This window comes from Columba livia, chromosome 13, assembly GCF_036013475.1.
Source record: "Columba livia isolate bColLiv1 breed racing homer chromosome 13, bColLiv1.pat.W.v2, whole genome shotgun sequence".
NCBI lineage: Eukaryota > Metazoa > Chordata > Aves > Columbiformes > Columbidae > Columba > Columba livia.
Window position 1 is genome coordinate 1,779,040 of NC_088614.1, and position 15,119 is coordinate 1,794,158.

Consider the following 15,119-nt stretch of genomic DNA (forward strand, 5'->3'; position numbering starts at 1 on the left):
ATTAAGCACCATTGTGAACATTGAAAACAACACTTCTAGGTCCTCTAGCTCCTTATCTGAAGTCTCTGAATAGTGGTGTTTCTGGGCTGATTTTTAAAAACTGTCATAGTATATTTTTCTAAAAGGCATGATGACATTTCTGGGACACCCTGACTATTTGCAAACCAGTAAAGCGCTGCCCAGACAGCACCAGTCCATTTCAAAGGAACATGAGGCACCTCTTGTCTGCTTACCATGGTTCATATTGCATACATTATAAGGTGAAAGTAAAGCAGCAGCTGATTTGGGCGTTCCAGACTGAACATGTAGCAGAGGTAAACCAAGTCTTGGTTTTATCTGCTTTTACACACGCACAAACACAGCAGATTTATATCTGCCTTTTCAGATGAACTCTGCAAGATGCCTTATTGTGGTTATTTTTCTTTCCCCTCTGTCATCTGCCTCCAAGGTTGCCAGAAGACTTTGTCAGCATCTTGAGCTTTTTCATCTCCAGTTTCCACCTGACTCTGACTAAATACTGATGTCTGTTGGGCTTGGCTAGATGGAGCTAACTCCAGCCAAAAGGCAAGGGGACTTGGTCACGACTGTCCCAGGGCTCAGGTATGAGCTGGACATTTAACCCACTGTGGGTTTTTTGAGTGATGATTAAAGTATTTCGTATATCCCAGCAAAAATTTGACAGAAAATTACCGTAGGTTTATTTGAATTCTTTTTGCAAAGAAATACTTTGCATCCACTCTGATTTTGTGCCTGATTATTTGGCAGTTTCACTTGCCTTTCAGTTTCCAAAGTGGGTCTCTAGTGATAGAGCTTTGTGGTGGACAACAAAGTACACACTGATATGCTCCCTTCCCAGCACGGCTATTTAGCTTGTATCAGGTTTCCCACTAACATCTTAATTCTGGTTTCCTCCTCTGGGTCATTGTTTCAGCACAGCTGAATAACCATTTACTCCCCTCCTTGGTTCTGTCAGTGGTGAGTGTGCCTTCCAGCAATGAACAGCGAGTGCCGGTGGCTCCTGCTGGTGCCCGGGGCTTTGCTGAGGTTTTCAACTTCTGTGGCATCTTGTCACATCTTAACAGTTGTTCCCAGAGTGCGTGTGTGAAGATGATGAAGTGTAGGGAGAGAGGAAGATCAAGCCAAAAGCTGTTAATATGGTATGGATTCCCCTACTTGATTGCTGGTGTGCTAAATTTAAGGATGATAACCCGACCACGCGTTCTGATTGTCTGCCTACCTGGAGATACAATTTTCTGTTCACAACAGCTTAGCGATGTGCCTTTCTATCCTTCTCGTGCTCCAAGACAAGCAAACCTAGTGGGCAGAATCTCTTCATTTCCACACTAGGAATAGATGAGCCTTTATCCAGAGCTGCAAGGTGCAGGGAGGGATTGTGTTTGTTGTTGTTTTTTTAAGCTGATTTTCCTGCAATATTGTCATATTCACTGACCTGTGATCCAACATCCCAAACAATATTTTATGCTGTTTTGCATTATACATTGTTTTATTCAAGCTTTTATTGCTGGGGTGCTTTTTCAATTGCTAATATTTGATCTTGTGTGTAATAAATCTTACAGCTGTATTTATCAAGAGTGCTGTAGAAGTTAGTAAAACGTTCTTCCATTTTTAGCAGAGGAACCTTTGCTGTCACACAGGCCTTGATTGAAAAGCATTGGGATCCGTTAACATAGAGATGATACCTCTGCTCGGTCTTCAGCATTCTTCTCAGACATTTCCAACTAGCATCAAGTATTTCAATCAAGTTACATTCATGCTGCAGTGTATCTCAGTATATTTTTCTCCTATTGATTCTCTAGGTAAAAGCTTCATAATATATTGAGATGAAGATTGAGTAGTTTTTTCTTCCTTGAACTACAAGGGGAAGAAATAGAAGCATTGTGAATGCTGGCAGTGATCCTTGGAGGGAAGAATCCCCACCTTGTTGCAGGTTAGTGTGTGTGATACGTCAAAACATCTGGTGTCAAGGATTGGACCTGAGGGGGCTGCACTCGCTCTGCTGCAGGAATTTAAAATGATTGGACAGACCGGAGTGGAGCAGAGAAACACGACTTGTGCCAGTGAATCCTGCGGCCTGTAATGGTAAGCAAGCAACAAACGCGTGTTTTTTATCAGTAGTTTCAGTATGATTTAGGGCCATAAAGCCCCAGCGTAATCTGTTATGCGCAGCATGACAGTCCAGGTGAAAACAGCTTTGTGACTGGCACAACCATGGGGATTGGTCAATACTGATCGGTGATAACTTTCCCCAGGGCTGTGGATGCGTATTATACTTTGCTGTTTTGTGGAGTTCCATGGGCTTCACATTACTTTGAGGCAGTAACTGCATAGCTCTTTAGAAAAGTGACTTTTGCCAGATACTGAAGTTTTGCTGTAACTATCATATTATTTCAGGTTTTTCAGATTAACTAGTTCTGTTTTAATACTAGTCAACTGGACTTAGTATTGGCAAATCCAAAGGATAGAGCTGCTTAAGGAGAACTTAATTTTAAAGTGTCTGCCAGGTGGGATACCCACATTTCCCTTGGCAAGTCAGTGCATTCCATGGTGCAGGTTTCCAGTAGCCCGCTGGAGCTGGGAGCAGCAGGGCTGGCTATCAGGCAGAGCTTTCAAAATGATAAGATGAAACAAGAAGAATGATAGTGATTAATCTGTGTTCAGACATGCCGTTATCTTAGTGGACAATTGAAACTTAGTGTGGAAAAAAAATCCCATGAGACATGTTTGGTTTCTGGTTTTCTGGCTGTGTCAGTGTGGCTTGGCCCTTTCCATGCTCCAGGAGAGCTCACCCGTCACTAGACAACTCCTAACAATTTTGAAGTGTGTGTTACCATCAAGTGGGACTGAAAATACAAGATTTCAGAGGTTTGCATCCCATTATCATTTTATTTCCAAATGAGTCCACAAAGTACCTTTCCTAAACCCAATGTTGTGTTTTGGAAAACTTTTTAAAGAGAATTGTGTGTGTTTGGCTGTGGTTGTCCTGAGGTCGGGTATGACTGCAGAAATGAGGCTTTTATCAGAAGCGTCGGTATGTCTCCTTGGTGGTGTTTTTAATACTTAACCTCCAAGGGAGGGAACTTCCTTATTGCAAGTGTTAGTTTTGGTTTTAGTTTTTTGGCCGTGAAGTACGGATGTGCTGGTGTAACAAATGTTGCATAGTTGACATGTAAAGAAGTTTGGGGAACATTAAAATTCCCTTGTAATAAACAGTATATAGAAATAAGATTATTTTTTTTTTAAACGTGTAGTTGCTAGGAGTTACTCTTGCAGCACTGGTTGTTAAGTAAAGGGGATATTGGATTTAATCTGTCCCCTTCTCCTTTGTTTCATAAATAGTATGAAGACTTTGCTTTCTTAAACTTAAAGGGCAATTTATACCTTAACAAAACTATTTGTACTGTAATATCAGCCTGCAGTGCGCTGCTCCAGGTACTGATGCACAATCGTGTTCTTCCTGTTGTCCATCTCTTGGCCTTGGGCCGCGGTTTATTTCCAAAATGAGATTGCCAGAGGGTCTGATTGCCTCAGAGCAACACTAATCTGAAGAAAGATACAGATGGTATTGTGGAGTAAGCAGAAATTTGGATAGAAACAACCATTTTGGCCTTTGGCAGCAGACACAGGTGATGTTGTTCTTACATTGTGGTTTATTCTTGCATTTTTGTTATGGTGTTCTGCAAGATCACTTTCAAAAAAATACTTGGTTCTGTAATAGAACTCTGTACTGATAAAGTGCAGTAGGGATATAGTGCTGATTTCTGCTTTAAGCAGCCTTAAAAGTCCATTACCTACTATTCAGTGACATATATGCAGTGTACGTATCCATGTTAGTTCATCTGAAAAATTAGAGGTTGGGGGGAAAAAAACCCTGAATAAACCAAAGTAGTGTTGACATCAGTGCATTAGTTGAATTTCAGCTGCCTGTGTGTATTTCTACTGACTTTGGTAGCATGGAAGTATAGTAGATAGGAGAGAGAGGTGTTTATCTTTGAGCCTCTTTCTCTGTTTTACTGGGTTTAGTTGGACTAAACCTAAATAGCAAAGGATTTCTTATCTTGCTGAGGACAGGTTTTATCTTCTTCCCACCCATAGCACGGCCCTTATCCCTTTGCCATATGATGATTGCACCTGCTCTGTGCAAACAGACTATTTACCCTTGGGGTGGGAAAGATGCATTTCCATGTTGAACTGCAACACGCCCCCTAAATAACTAAGTGAGGCGGGGGAAAAAAATAAGAGTAATGTGTGATGCCCATTACAGTCCTGTTTGCAGTGGGGTTTTCATTGTTTTTTCTTCATTTTTGAGCACCTGTGGGCATATCTACCCATAGTTGGAAGAGTCAAGTCATGTCCTTGTACCCTGGCTCTGTCACATCAGTAGTTTGTGCTGCTCGGTTGCTTTAGTGAGGTAGAAAAGCTGAGGCATGTTTGAAATATCACTACACAAATCAGAGAAGTTTCATTCTAGGTGGACATAAGTCATTATTTTGAGCTTAGGAAGTTTGTCAGCCTGAGCACTTTGCCTTGCCAAATGCTTATAATTCTCTATCCTAAATGATAATGTCTGATAACAAACTGTTGGCAGTTTAAACCTACCTTTCTTGATGTGTTTTTTCTTTCTTATTATCAATTTCAATATAGGGTATTACCTAGTGTAATACATTATTTCCTTAAAAAAAAAATCTTCTGGAAATATCAGGGATTTCTATATCTGTAAAAATCAGAGGTATTATAGTAGAAATTATTGAGGCTTACACACACACACTCCATCCCTATTCCTACCTCAGCTTAAATGATTTTTCACCACAGTGTTTAGGGTAAAATGTTCTGTGTTTCAGTGTGTTTTTTTTTCCCTGCAGTTTATATAGCTTAACATTGCAGCTTTTATTACTATCAATAGCTGCACAAACATTCTACTTTTGATATTATTAAACTGAAATTACACAATGAAAAGCTATCCTGACTTGTGAGGCCTCTGTTCAGAGACATGAATTTCACATAAGTCACTGAAAACTTAAAGTGTAAGTGGGATATTGACTTCTGTAGCAGTAAGTTCAATTTTAAACCTGCTCAAGTCAGAAAATCTATCTGTAAGATGTGGCAGGGAGTCTGGGAATCATGAAATAATCACACACCTTGGATTACGAAAGATGCAAAGCACAGCTCAATTCCCTTCTGGTGTGATGTATCTCTTTACACCCTGGAGTTTGCTGCTTATGAAAACCACTATTATAAAAGGCCTTTTTTTTTTCTTTCTTTCTTCCCCTTGCTGAGCCAGACCCAGCAGTTAATTATAAGTTTTAATAGATTTGTTGGTTGAACCATCATGTGTTTGCACAATAAACTAGCTTAGAACAGTAGTAAACCCTTCCATGTAATTCAGTTGCACCAGTCTGGTTGTATGGATTATTTTTCTCTTTTTTTACTGATTAGTTTGTGAGCTTGCTGGTCTTAAATTACAAATCTTCCATTTCCTGAGCCACCTGCTGTCACCATTTCTCTGTCCTACCTGGATCAGCACTGTAGAGACGTCTTTCTGTGGCTGTAACATCTTTCCTCAAAGCACATCCTGTAATCATAGCGGTATTTAAAAATGAGCAACAAACCAAAAGAAGTGATGTTCCTGGTGTTGGGAGGCTGTGGACCCGTGAGAAGTGATGAGTCAACTGAACTGCTCTTACTTTCCTGCTCGTGGTTTGCTTTGCCTTTCCAAACACTGGAACGCTGGGCTCATGTTTGTGAAACCGGCCTCTTCCGTCACATCTTCCCTCTGCGCTCGGGGCTGAAAAACTCTTCAAATCACACAACGGGTTATTCCTATTTTAAAGGCTATAGCAGAACAGATGTCATAAGAAGGAGCAATCTACTGAAATACGAATGTGAACTGAAGAAGTTCCGTCTCAACGCTTTCTCTGCAGTATATATAGCGCTGTCATTGCTGTGACTCTCAGTGTTCAAGGGCATGGCCTGGGTGCTATAGTGCTGTATTTTACACTCATTCTTCTGACATGTAGTGGGATTTTTTTTTTCTATCTCCTGATATTCTTATTTTTAATTTCTTTTTTTTCCAAATGACACACTGCTTTTTTGTATTGATTGGGCATTTTAATGTAAATACAGGTTCGAGTGATGATGTGTTGAAGGAGGTTATGATCACTTTTGGTAAGAAAACAGAAGGTAAATATAAGGAAGATTTTTCTGTATTGCAGAAGGAGAGCTTCAGAAATTAAACATAATTAAGGAACATGAAATCTCACATGAAAACCCTCAAAAAATATCTAAAAACAAGGTTTACCTTTGTAAAGAAACTTACCTGTGCAAGCGATACTCACCACTGCTACTGGATAGATGATTAAGAATGCATCTGTTCTGCATTTGGTATGTTTGTATGAGCCAGAGAAGCTGCAGGCTGAAGCAAAGTCTGAAAGGAAGAAGTGTTGTCTTTGCTGTGAATGGTATTGCCAATGTTCATTTCCTACACTGAGTTAGTCGTGTGCTCCACTAGACTGGAGATTTTTTTCTTTGCCTGAGATTCATAATTCACCTACTAATCTCCTTCAATTATTCTACTGGATGTTTATAGATTCCTGATTCCCTTTTAATATCTGCTAATGGGTAATTACGGTCAGCAATGATTCTTGTCATGGAAATTGCTAAAGTAATTTCAGAAACACTGTTGTCTTTTGTGTGAAACAAAAGATGGAATGGAAATCAAAATGGCATTGTAGTTAAAGATGGAAAACAGGCTCTGCTTGCTTTTCTGCAGGAGTTATTGAGAGGAATAAGGCAACAGCTATCATTTCACTTGGTACTTGCTGTTGGGGTTCATTTTAATATTTCATGGGTAAGACTGCTTTTTATTAAACATGCAGCTTTAAGTGAGAAGGACTTGAGTCCTTGGCAAATGAACAGCTAGATGAAAGAATAATTTACAGATTGTCCAGGCGGTTACTGTGGGTGTGTTTGTGAGTACCTCGGTAGTTCTGAAACGAAGAACAGAACTGCAAAGTACGTGGATCCCGTTTGGAAAGGCATGGATGTGGTCAGGAGCTGCTGCGAGTAACTGTCTAAAGACAGGGAAGAATGATGCGATTGCTGTCCGTCGGCGTGTCCGTCAGCACGTCCTGTGTGTGGAGAGCGGGCAGGAGGGTGCAGGTCTGCCAGATCTGCTCCCCAGTCCACAACCCAGCTGGTGCCTGGAAATCACTCATGCTCTGCAAATATAGAGAATAGAGGAGATCCATCCCAAGAACTGTTTTGTTTGCTGGGGAGGAAAGTGTTGGAGTTACCCCATGCGTCAACACCCTTTGGGCTGATGCGTGACCTACAGTACTTTAAAAAAAGAAAAAGAAACCCTAATAAACCAAAAAGGCCCAATGTGGTGTGCCTGAAAGAAATGCACCTGCATGTTGCAGGGGAAAACTGATGGGCCTCTGCTGCTTCCTTGAGCTCTGGGTGGAGAGAGGATGGCCAAGAGATAACTGGGACAGATGTGTGTAGCAAAGCGGATTTTGCCTTTGGCTCCAAGCAGGCACTGGGGTCTGGGGCATTTGTGGAGATGAGACCCTTGTCCAAACAGCAGGAAAGATCCCTGGGGCTCAAACGAAGAGCTGCTGGTTAGTGATCACTAACTACTGCTGGTCAACAGAGCTGGGGGCCAGGGGCAAGGCTCTTTTTACTTATTACCAGGACAAAGAATCAACCCAAACTTTTCATCTCAATATATTCTGAGAAGCATCTTGAGAAGCCTGGATCTTCACAGCATTTGCCTGTTCATTATTGTTTCAAACAAATAAGACCTTTGCAGTGAGAACTTTCAATGGGCTTACAAAATGCAAGAATTTGATGTGATTCTATTTCAAGTTGATAGAAAAATCAACTTGATTTTTCCTGGCTGTTCAGTGCTTGCTTCATCTATGCTTGTTGGAATATGCACAGGTTGGGCTGAATGAATTGCTGGGAGACAAAAATCACCTCTTGTGTTCTCACCCCATCAGCTGATTTGCCTTTGCTGCCCTGAGCTTTCTGCAGCAAAGGGTTGGTCTGGGTGATGCACGTTCCCAGATTAGTTTTCCTTGTGAAGAGACTTGCTTTTTTTTAATAGCTGCTTATCTTGAGCAAACTGCAAAAGAAAGAGGCTTCTCTGACTTTTGTAACGCGGCTTGTTGGTGTAGCCCATGATATCCCATTTCAGTTGGTTTTCTTTAACACGCTTGGTCTCTATAGGCTCTGTGGTACCGTCGTGTCTGTTCTGCAACTGTTGAGTCCTGGCCAATTCTTAAGGAAAGGTTGTGTATTGACACAAAGCGCTGTGGACACTTTTAAGTAGCCTGAGAGAACAAAAGAGCCCCAGTCCAAGCCTAGCAGCCTAATGAAATGTTTGCTTTCATATTATTTGTAACAAAATCCCATGGCTTTGTCGGTAGGAGACTGGAGAGTCTAGCAATGCTTGAAAATTCCTGTTTATGGGAAGGAAAGCATAGAGCGGTCAGAAATACTCAGATTTGTGGGGGATATGAATGTTCTTTTTTGCTTGCAAGTGAAGGTGGCTGCGTGTGTGTGCAGCTCGTGCCCAGCACTTACCCAGAGAAGTTTCTGTTGCTGGACCTGAACCCAACCGTGTTCCCAGTGGCTTGAAGCAGAGGTTTGGAAGGCTCTGGCCCTTCTGATTCATGTTCTGGAAGGAATCCTGTTGTCCAGCTTTTTATGCCTGTCACGTGTCCAGTGTTTGTTCTTATGTATTCATTGGGCAAATTTATTTATCTGAACAAATGTTTTTCATGTTAATAGGCATGCAGATAGCTGTGGAGCTCACCTAGAGCTGACTAAATCATCTTGGTTTGTTTGCTGGACCTTGCCGTGGGTTCTCCGTGCAGCTTGCAGCCCGAACTGCTGGGGTTGTTCCTTATATATTCTAATCTCGTTGACAAATTGTTCCTTCTCCTTTCTGATTCTTCAGAACACAGTGAAAGCTTCTGAAGAAACGAGGCAGTTTCTCGATAAACTGATGAGCAGAGGACCATGGTTTTATGGCAGCAGCCCAGATCCAGTCCCTGACTGGCTTGGTGCTGCTGGGAGAGGTTTGGGGTTTGTGGCCGGTTGCCATCTCAGGGTTACACCTCGCCTGCGCTGTCAGAATGGCAAAGCTCCAAGAAACAATGACCAAAAAAAGCAAAACCGATGCTGCGGTGCACGGTGGCCACGTGATCCTAAAACTTACAAACAGGAGTGTGTTCAGCTGATGATTGCACTGGTGTGTGATGCCATCCACGAGACAGAATCTTCTCTCTCTCAACTCTGTCTTCTGCATTTTCAGAAGGTTGCTAAAAAAATTCAGAGAAGGGCACAAAAAGTGGTGAATTTCCGCTAAATCTGTGCAAGTTTCTTAAACAAAAGGTTCACTTTTATGTTACTGGAAAGAGGTGATGCCAATAATGTGTTTTTTTTAAAAAAGGTGAAAAGCTGCTTAAGTGTTCATAGTGGTTTTGGAGCTGAAATAACAATTCCCATACTAATATGAGTGTGTGTTTTGGATTGTAAGATGATGGTTGGCGGGTCATTATGTTTGTCAGGTATGAAAATGTGTTTGTTCAACTAATGCATAATTGCATGATTCTCAAATAGCTAGTTTTGTGTGTTGCAAGTGATTTGCAACTTTAAAAATACTTGTACTGAAAGAGCATAAGTTGTTCTGTGGCCCTTTTTAGAAAGGGGGGTGACAGTGGGACATGGGATGCAAATTGAAACTAATTCAGCGTTGAATTATTAATCTTAAAGCAGCATTTATACAGTGTATTATAGATTCTTGGTAACATCACTACTGCTTGGGGGTTTCTTTACCTTACAGAGTTTTGAGAAGAAAATGCCATGACCCAAGAGTCATTCACAATTACTTGTAAAGTATGTCCCTGGAGATCAGTGGAGGAATAAACAAATCAATAGGCAGCAATCTGCTTTTTATTAAAATGGATCAAGACGTGTCTCTTCGACTTGGTGTCCTGTGAAACTCTTAAATAATAATAAAACTGACGATTGGCATCTCGTCGTCTTTTGAGCATTGAATAATTGAGCCACAGGCACATGATACAGTTCTGTAAAGCAGAGATTGTCCCTTGTATTATTTTTTCATGGATATAGAAGAATAAATTCTAGAAGGCAAGCGGTGAAGTCATTTTTCTTGAGTTTCAGTATTAAGTAGCCCAAGACATGATTACTTGCCTCTCATATTTGCAAATGCATTACTGCTTAGCAATTAATAGTTATCTTTAGAGAATGGATTTGGTTCTGCTAACTGAAAAAATAAATCTGCCTCTCAGAATATGTATTATCATAAACATTACTCTCAAAATCATGTTTCTGCAGGTATATTAAAGAACTTTTTCATAGTTTTTATTCTGAAAATACACTTCTGGACATCAAGTAATTCTTCAGTCACCTGTATGACTTGGAAAATGCATTAGGGCATGATTTGAATGCTTCAGTTTCTTCTTGGCATCTCGTCTCAGTGTCAGTGATTTCTAAGCTACGTTCACACACCTTTGCAGGAGCATCAGTATGCACATGCAGAAGATTATTTCTCTTTTCAGGTGAAAAATGGGAAGCCTTTTATTATGAAGAAAAGTTCGGTAATAACCAGTACAGGTGAGGTATTAGGTGTATCATTAACTACACCAGGGGGAAAAAATATATTGAAAGGTGTCTTCAGTTTTATTTCGGTTTTTAATATGTTCGGGGTGTTACTGAATAAAAGGGATACAACATGGCCTTTTTTCTTTTGTGGTTAATCCAAGTTTGTGATAACACTCTGGCCAAGAAGTTGTAGTAACTCATTTTCCTGCAAAAGTTCGCTTTTTTTTTGTCCAGTCTCAGTATTGGTATATCTGGTCACTAATAACCGGGTAGTACGCTGGTATTTGGCTCTGTTTACACAGGCTAGATCATTTATTATGGTTTCTGAAGCCTTTTCCCTTACACCGCTCCAGGTTGCCGTGTGAGTGCAGTCTGAACACGTGTGTGGTTGGGCACTTTGCCTTTTGAGAATAACTGTCTGGATTTGGCTTTTCTGCACGTCTTTGAGCGGGTTCTTTCTCCCCAGAGCAGCGGCCTCGGGCACCGTGCTGACCGCAGTCAAGAACCAAAGCAGCCGTTGTCCTGTTATCAAGTTTTAATAAGACTTCTTCTGAAATGCTGTTTTTCATGCTTCCCTCCATCCCATCACCCTGCCTTTTTTTGTTTTACATCTCTTGGCATTGGGTGAACTGTATTCATGAATCTATTTGGAAAACATTGCTCGTTAGTAATTAACAATACATTTCATTCCTTAATGTTCATTGTTAACAGAACACACCTATTGCCTTGGAAACGCTATTAATTAGAGTTGAATTAAATATCTAGAACTAGATGTTAAGTATCTTGATAAGAAAAAGTGTAATGAATTTTGGCTTGAACAGCTGTATTCTTTTCTCATCTTCTTTGCCTTTTAATAAGAAGTTGAAGGAATGTACTTTTTAATCTTGGGGAACACTGGGTACACTTACCTAACTACATTAATACTGTCTCTTGCAGAGTTCATCCCGGGAAGTGACATTCAAGCTTATGGAAAGGAGCTGGAGAATTGCAAAATAATAATTAAAAAAGCCCCATACCAAAAACTCCTGTTCTGCACAAGTACAAGTTGATCTCGAGATTCCTGCGTAGAACTGCTGATGAATTGCCTGTGACTTTGGGGAGGGCTAAGTCTTTCGCTTTTGGTTGCATTGGAAACCTGAAGTTAATGCTCATGAGAAGTAAAATCAGAGATCGTGGGTTACTCGCTGTGCCTGCAGGTCGCAGAGGCAGCAGCGAAGAGACAAAACTTCTCTTTGAAGCGGTAGCCTCGGCCGTGTTTTATTGCGTGTGCTGGGAACGCGGAGGAATAGCGGCCGACCTGGGAGAAGATGCCAGCTAAAGGGAAATACTTCTTCAACGAAAGCGATGAGTGCAGGATCTCAGACCCGCTCTACGAGAAGTACCGCTACACCAGCCAGCAGCACCCGCTCCTCCTCCTCCTGCTCTTCATCGCCATCATCTTCTGGATGACTCTTATCATCATCTTTTTTGTCACTGATGTGAGTACGCTTTTTTCTTTGTGTTTGATATTTTCGGAGATGATGAGGAATCACTGTAACAGCATACAAAACATTTTGGGTTAATAATTTTTTGAGCTACACGGTATTGAAGTTGCGGTGTTGAAAGGCATCAAGGATGTATGTAGTGTGGTGAGTGTTTTTGTAGGGACACGAAGAGAGGAGGCGGTGTTGTCAGGCGCATGCACAGTTAATACAAGGGTTGCCTTTCCTTACTATATGTTATGACCAAATAATATTCTATGCTAAATGACAGCTGTGATAGGTAGTAAAGGGGCTAAGGAAGGAACAAGAAAGTAAGTTAAAATGTCCTGCATTTCTCATATATTTTTTTTTAGTCATCTAAGAAATGTAAAATAATATAGTGATCCATTGGTTATGAATTCCTGAGGTGATTTATTTTTAAGGATTTCTATATATTCATTCTTTATTTTTTCTTTTGGTAATAGAAGCACAACAGGAATCAACAGTTGCATCTGTTGAATCAATAGTTTGCAAAGAGCAGAGATCCTATAGACACAGGAAAGATGCAGCTTAAAGAATTTTTTCTTGTGTAGTGTAATATGATTTTCTGTAAAGAAATTAAGTCTTCTTCAAGCCAGCCCAGTTGGCAGCTGGTAAAAAGGGGAGATGATTTGAAGATAATGTTGTAAAAAGGTAATAAGGAAGCTATTATAATCCTTCATTGCCTTCAAACGCTGCTTTCCAAATGCCATGCTTCATGATAAAGTGTCTTTAAGTCTTTCTTTAGTAACAAATCTAATTTTACCAATTGCACTTGTATCCTTTTTAGCTTTTATTTCTTGAAACAGGAAAGAAGTAGCAGCACTGTTCATGTTACAAGTCATCTCCTGTGAAATGTAGGAAAAGAGCTGTTACGGTCCTTTTTAGCACAGAGTGTACTCCTTAAATGTGTTTGTTTGGCTACATCTGCATTGTACAGTATAGCGTAGGTAGAACTTAGCTTAACCACAAAACCCAACCTACTAATTTGGGAATTAATAATGGTGGAACAGGGGTAGACTGGGTATTTATAATGGTATTTATTATATTATCCTTGTATGTGTGACTATCAGAAAGTGTTAATGCTGCCACAGCCCGACTACTTATGTTAGGATATTTCCAATCTATCTAAGCTGTTTCCAGGACATAGATGCATTTTCCATTTTTTCTGAAGGGGACATTTAGACCAAATCTAACACTTGTGTTTTGCTTTTGCAGGAAGCGCATTATCATCTTGTCTTCATTATTGCAGTATGTGCTGCTTTCGTCATATTTGCAGCCATGTACTTACTTTTATGTATTGAATCCCTGTTCCGGAGATGGCTGACATTATTTGGAGTTACGATTTGGATTTGCTTCTTAATTGTAGGATACGTATCTCTTTTTGAAAAAGAAAATGATTATCAACTGTGGGAACAGGTATGTATATCTTGTTTGTTCAGGTACATGTAGAGAACTGGTAGTCAGTATATATATGAATATGTTTGTATACTTTTTTTTTTTCCCTGAATGTTATAACTGCATAATACTGTTTTATTGAGATTTATGTTCCTTTTTATTGAGATTTAGGTTCCTTTTCCTAAATTGGTTGTATGGGCTTATTATAGTACATTTTAGTTTGTGTTCTTTCTTATAGTGAAAATACAGATCAACTGAGGAAATTGGATATCCGCATAAATCCGTGTGGGAATTGCATTTTTCAGTTGTAATGGAATTGCATTTTTGTTTAAGATTTTTGCTAAGTCTTAATTACTATTAATTCGTATTTGAGAGAATGTTTCATTAACAATACTTGCTGTGTTAATTTCTGTGGGTCAAAGTGGTCTCCGAGAACTGGATAAAGGACTGCAGAGCTGGGTGTGCCCTGGGGAGCGTGTTTTCAAATCACTGGGAGAGGCAAAGTGAACAATAAGAACTAATGACACATCCTGGCATAGCCGGGGTGTGGCTAAAGTTCATTGCTTAGTATCTCTGATCAGAAGACAGGCAATTTCAGGATGCCAAAAATATCACCATCTGTAGGAAACTCCTCCTAAGATCTCATAATGTCAACAGAAGAGTTTTAATGAATTAAAAATGACTTTTTATCTTGTTTTAGTGACTCTTCCCCTTCCCCTCTTTATTTCAAATAAAGAAAGATATAAATTATCAGTTAAACAACCAAAATCTGATTTGTTTTGTGGCCTGGATCCAGCACTGTATATTTACAGTTTCTATTCAGTATTTTTTAGCTCAAGGAAGAAACTATTAGCTCAGGAAAACCCAAAGTTTACTCTTCTTAACTCTAAGTACAAACATGTAACGAAGCAAGATGTGGTTTTGCTGCTTTCAGTGCTGTAAGACGTCTTATTCTTGCCACATGGTAATAATTCATTAATATTGATTTAAAACCTAAAATACAATGAGACCCTAGTTTAGAAAATAAAGGTGAATAGGTTCATTTCAGACTTTTATCTCAAGTTATGAATTGATCACTAATTAAAGCTACTATTTAAATGCGGGGATGAGCTCCCTTCTGATGCCTGGGCAGTTTAGTGGACCTTAGTGTATTTTGTAAAATCTGTGCAACTCAGTGTGTAGTTAGTGGGAATAATGATTGTTTTCTTGTGCCAGCACCAGAAAGTATTGGTTGGATATTTTTTTTTAATCAAATATGGAGTAGACATGATTGTGTGATGTTAAAATTAGAATAATAACTTGGAGAAGGTGAGAAATCTGATTCTGTTCAATATTGCTATATTGCTCTCCTTGCAACACACTGTTCCTGATGATGTTGTACAAAGTTCATCTTCAGCTCTAATGGTTAAAATAGCTGCTAATCCTCTCAAAGCTTATAGGACTAGCACTACCCTTATGTTTTTAATTGTGCTTTTGAAATGTCAGTATTTGATTGTTTAGCCTGAAAATGAGCAAGAATTCTGCTACTTTCCTCTCTGTTCCATAGTGATTTTTGGCAGGCACCTAAAAACG

General features: G+C 39.8%; 1 protein-coding gene across 21 annotated transcripts in view; it reads left to right on the top strand.

Annotated features, from left to right (window-relative positions):
- The window catches only part of ADCY7 (adenylate cyclase 7), a 67,737-nt gene that overhangs the window by 25,418 nt on the left and 27,200 nt on the right, over nt 1-15,119 (top strand). For 8 of the 21 annotated variants that reach the window (XM_065028612.1, XM_065028601.1, XM_065028599.1 and 5 more), the window contains 3 exons: nt 1,818-2,100; nt 11,587-12,128; nt 13,368-13,568. In XM_065028612.1, the coding sequence (XP_064884684.1) occupies nt 11,958-12,128; nt 13,368-13,568 (372 nt within the window). In that variant the 5' untranslated portion in view covers nt 1,818-2,100; nt 11,587-11,957. The other 13 variants (XM_065028604.1, XM_065028613.1, XM_065028619.1 and 10 more) reach the window with 9 other exon arrangements.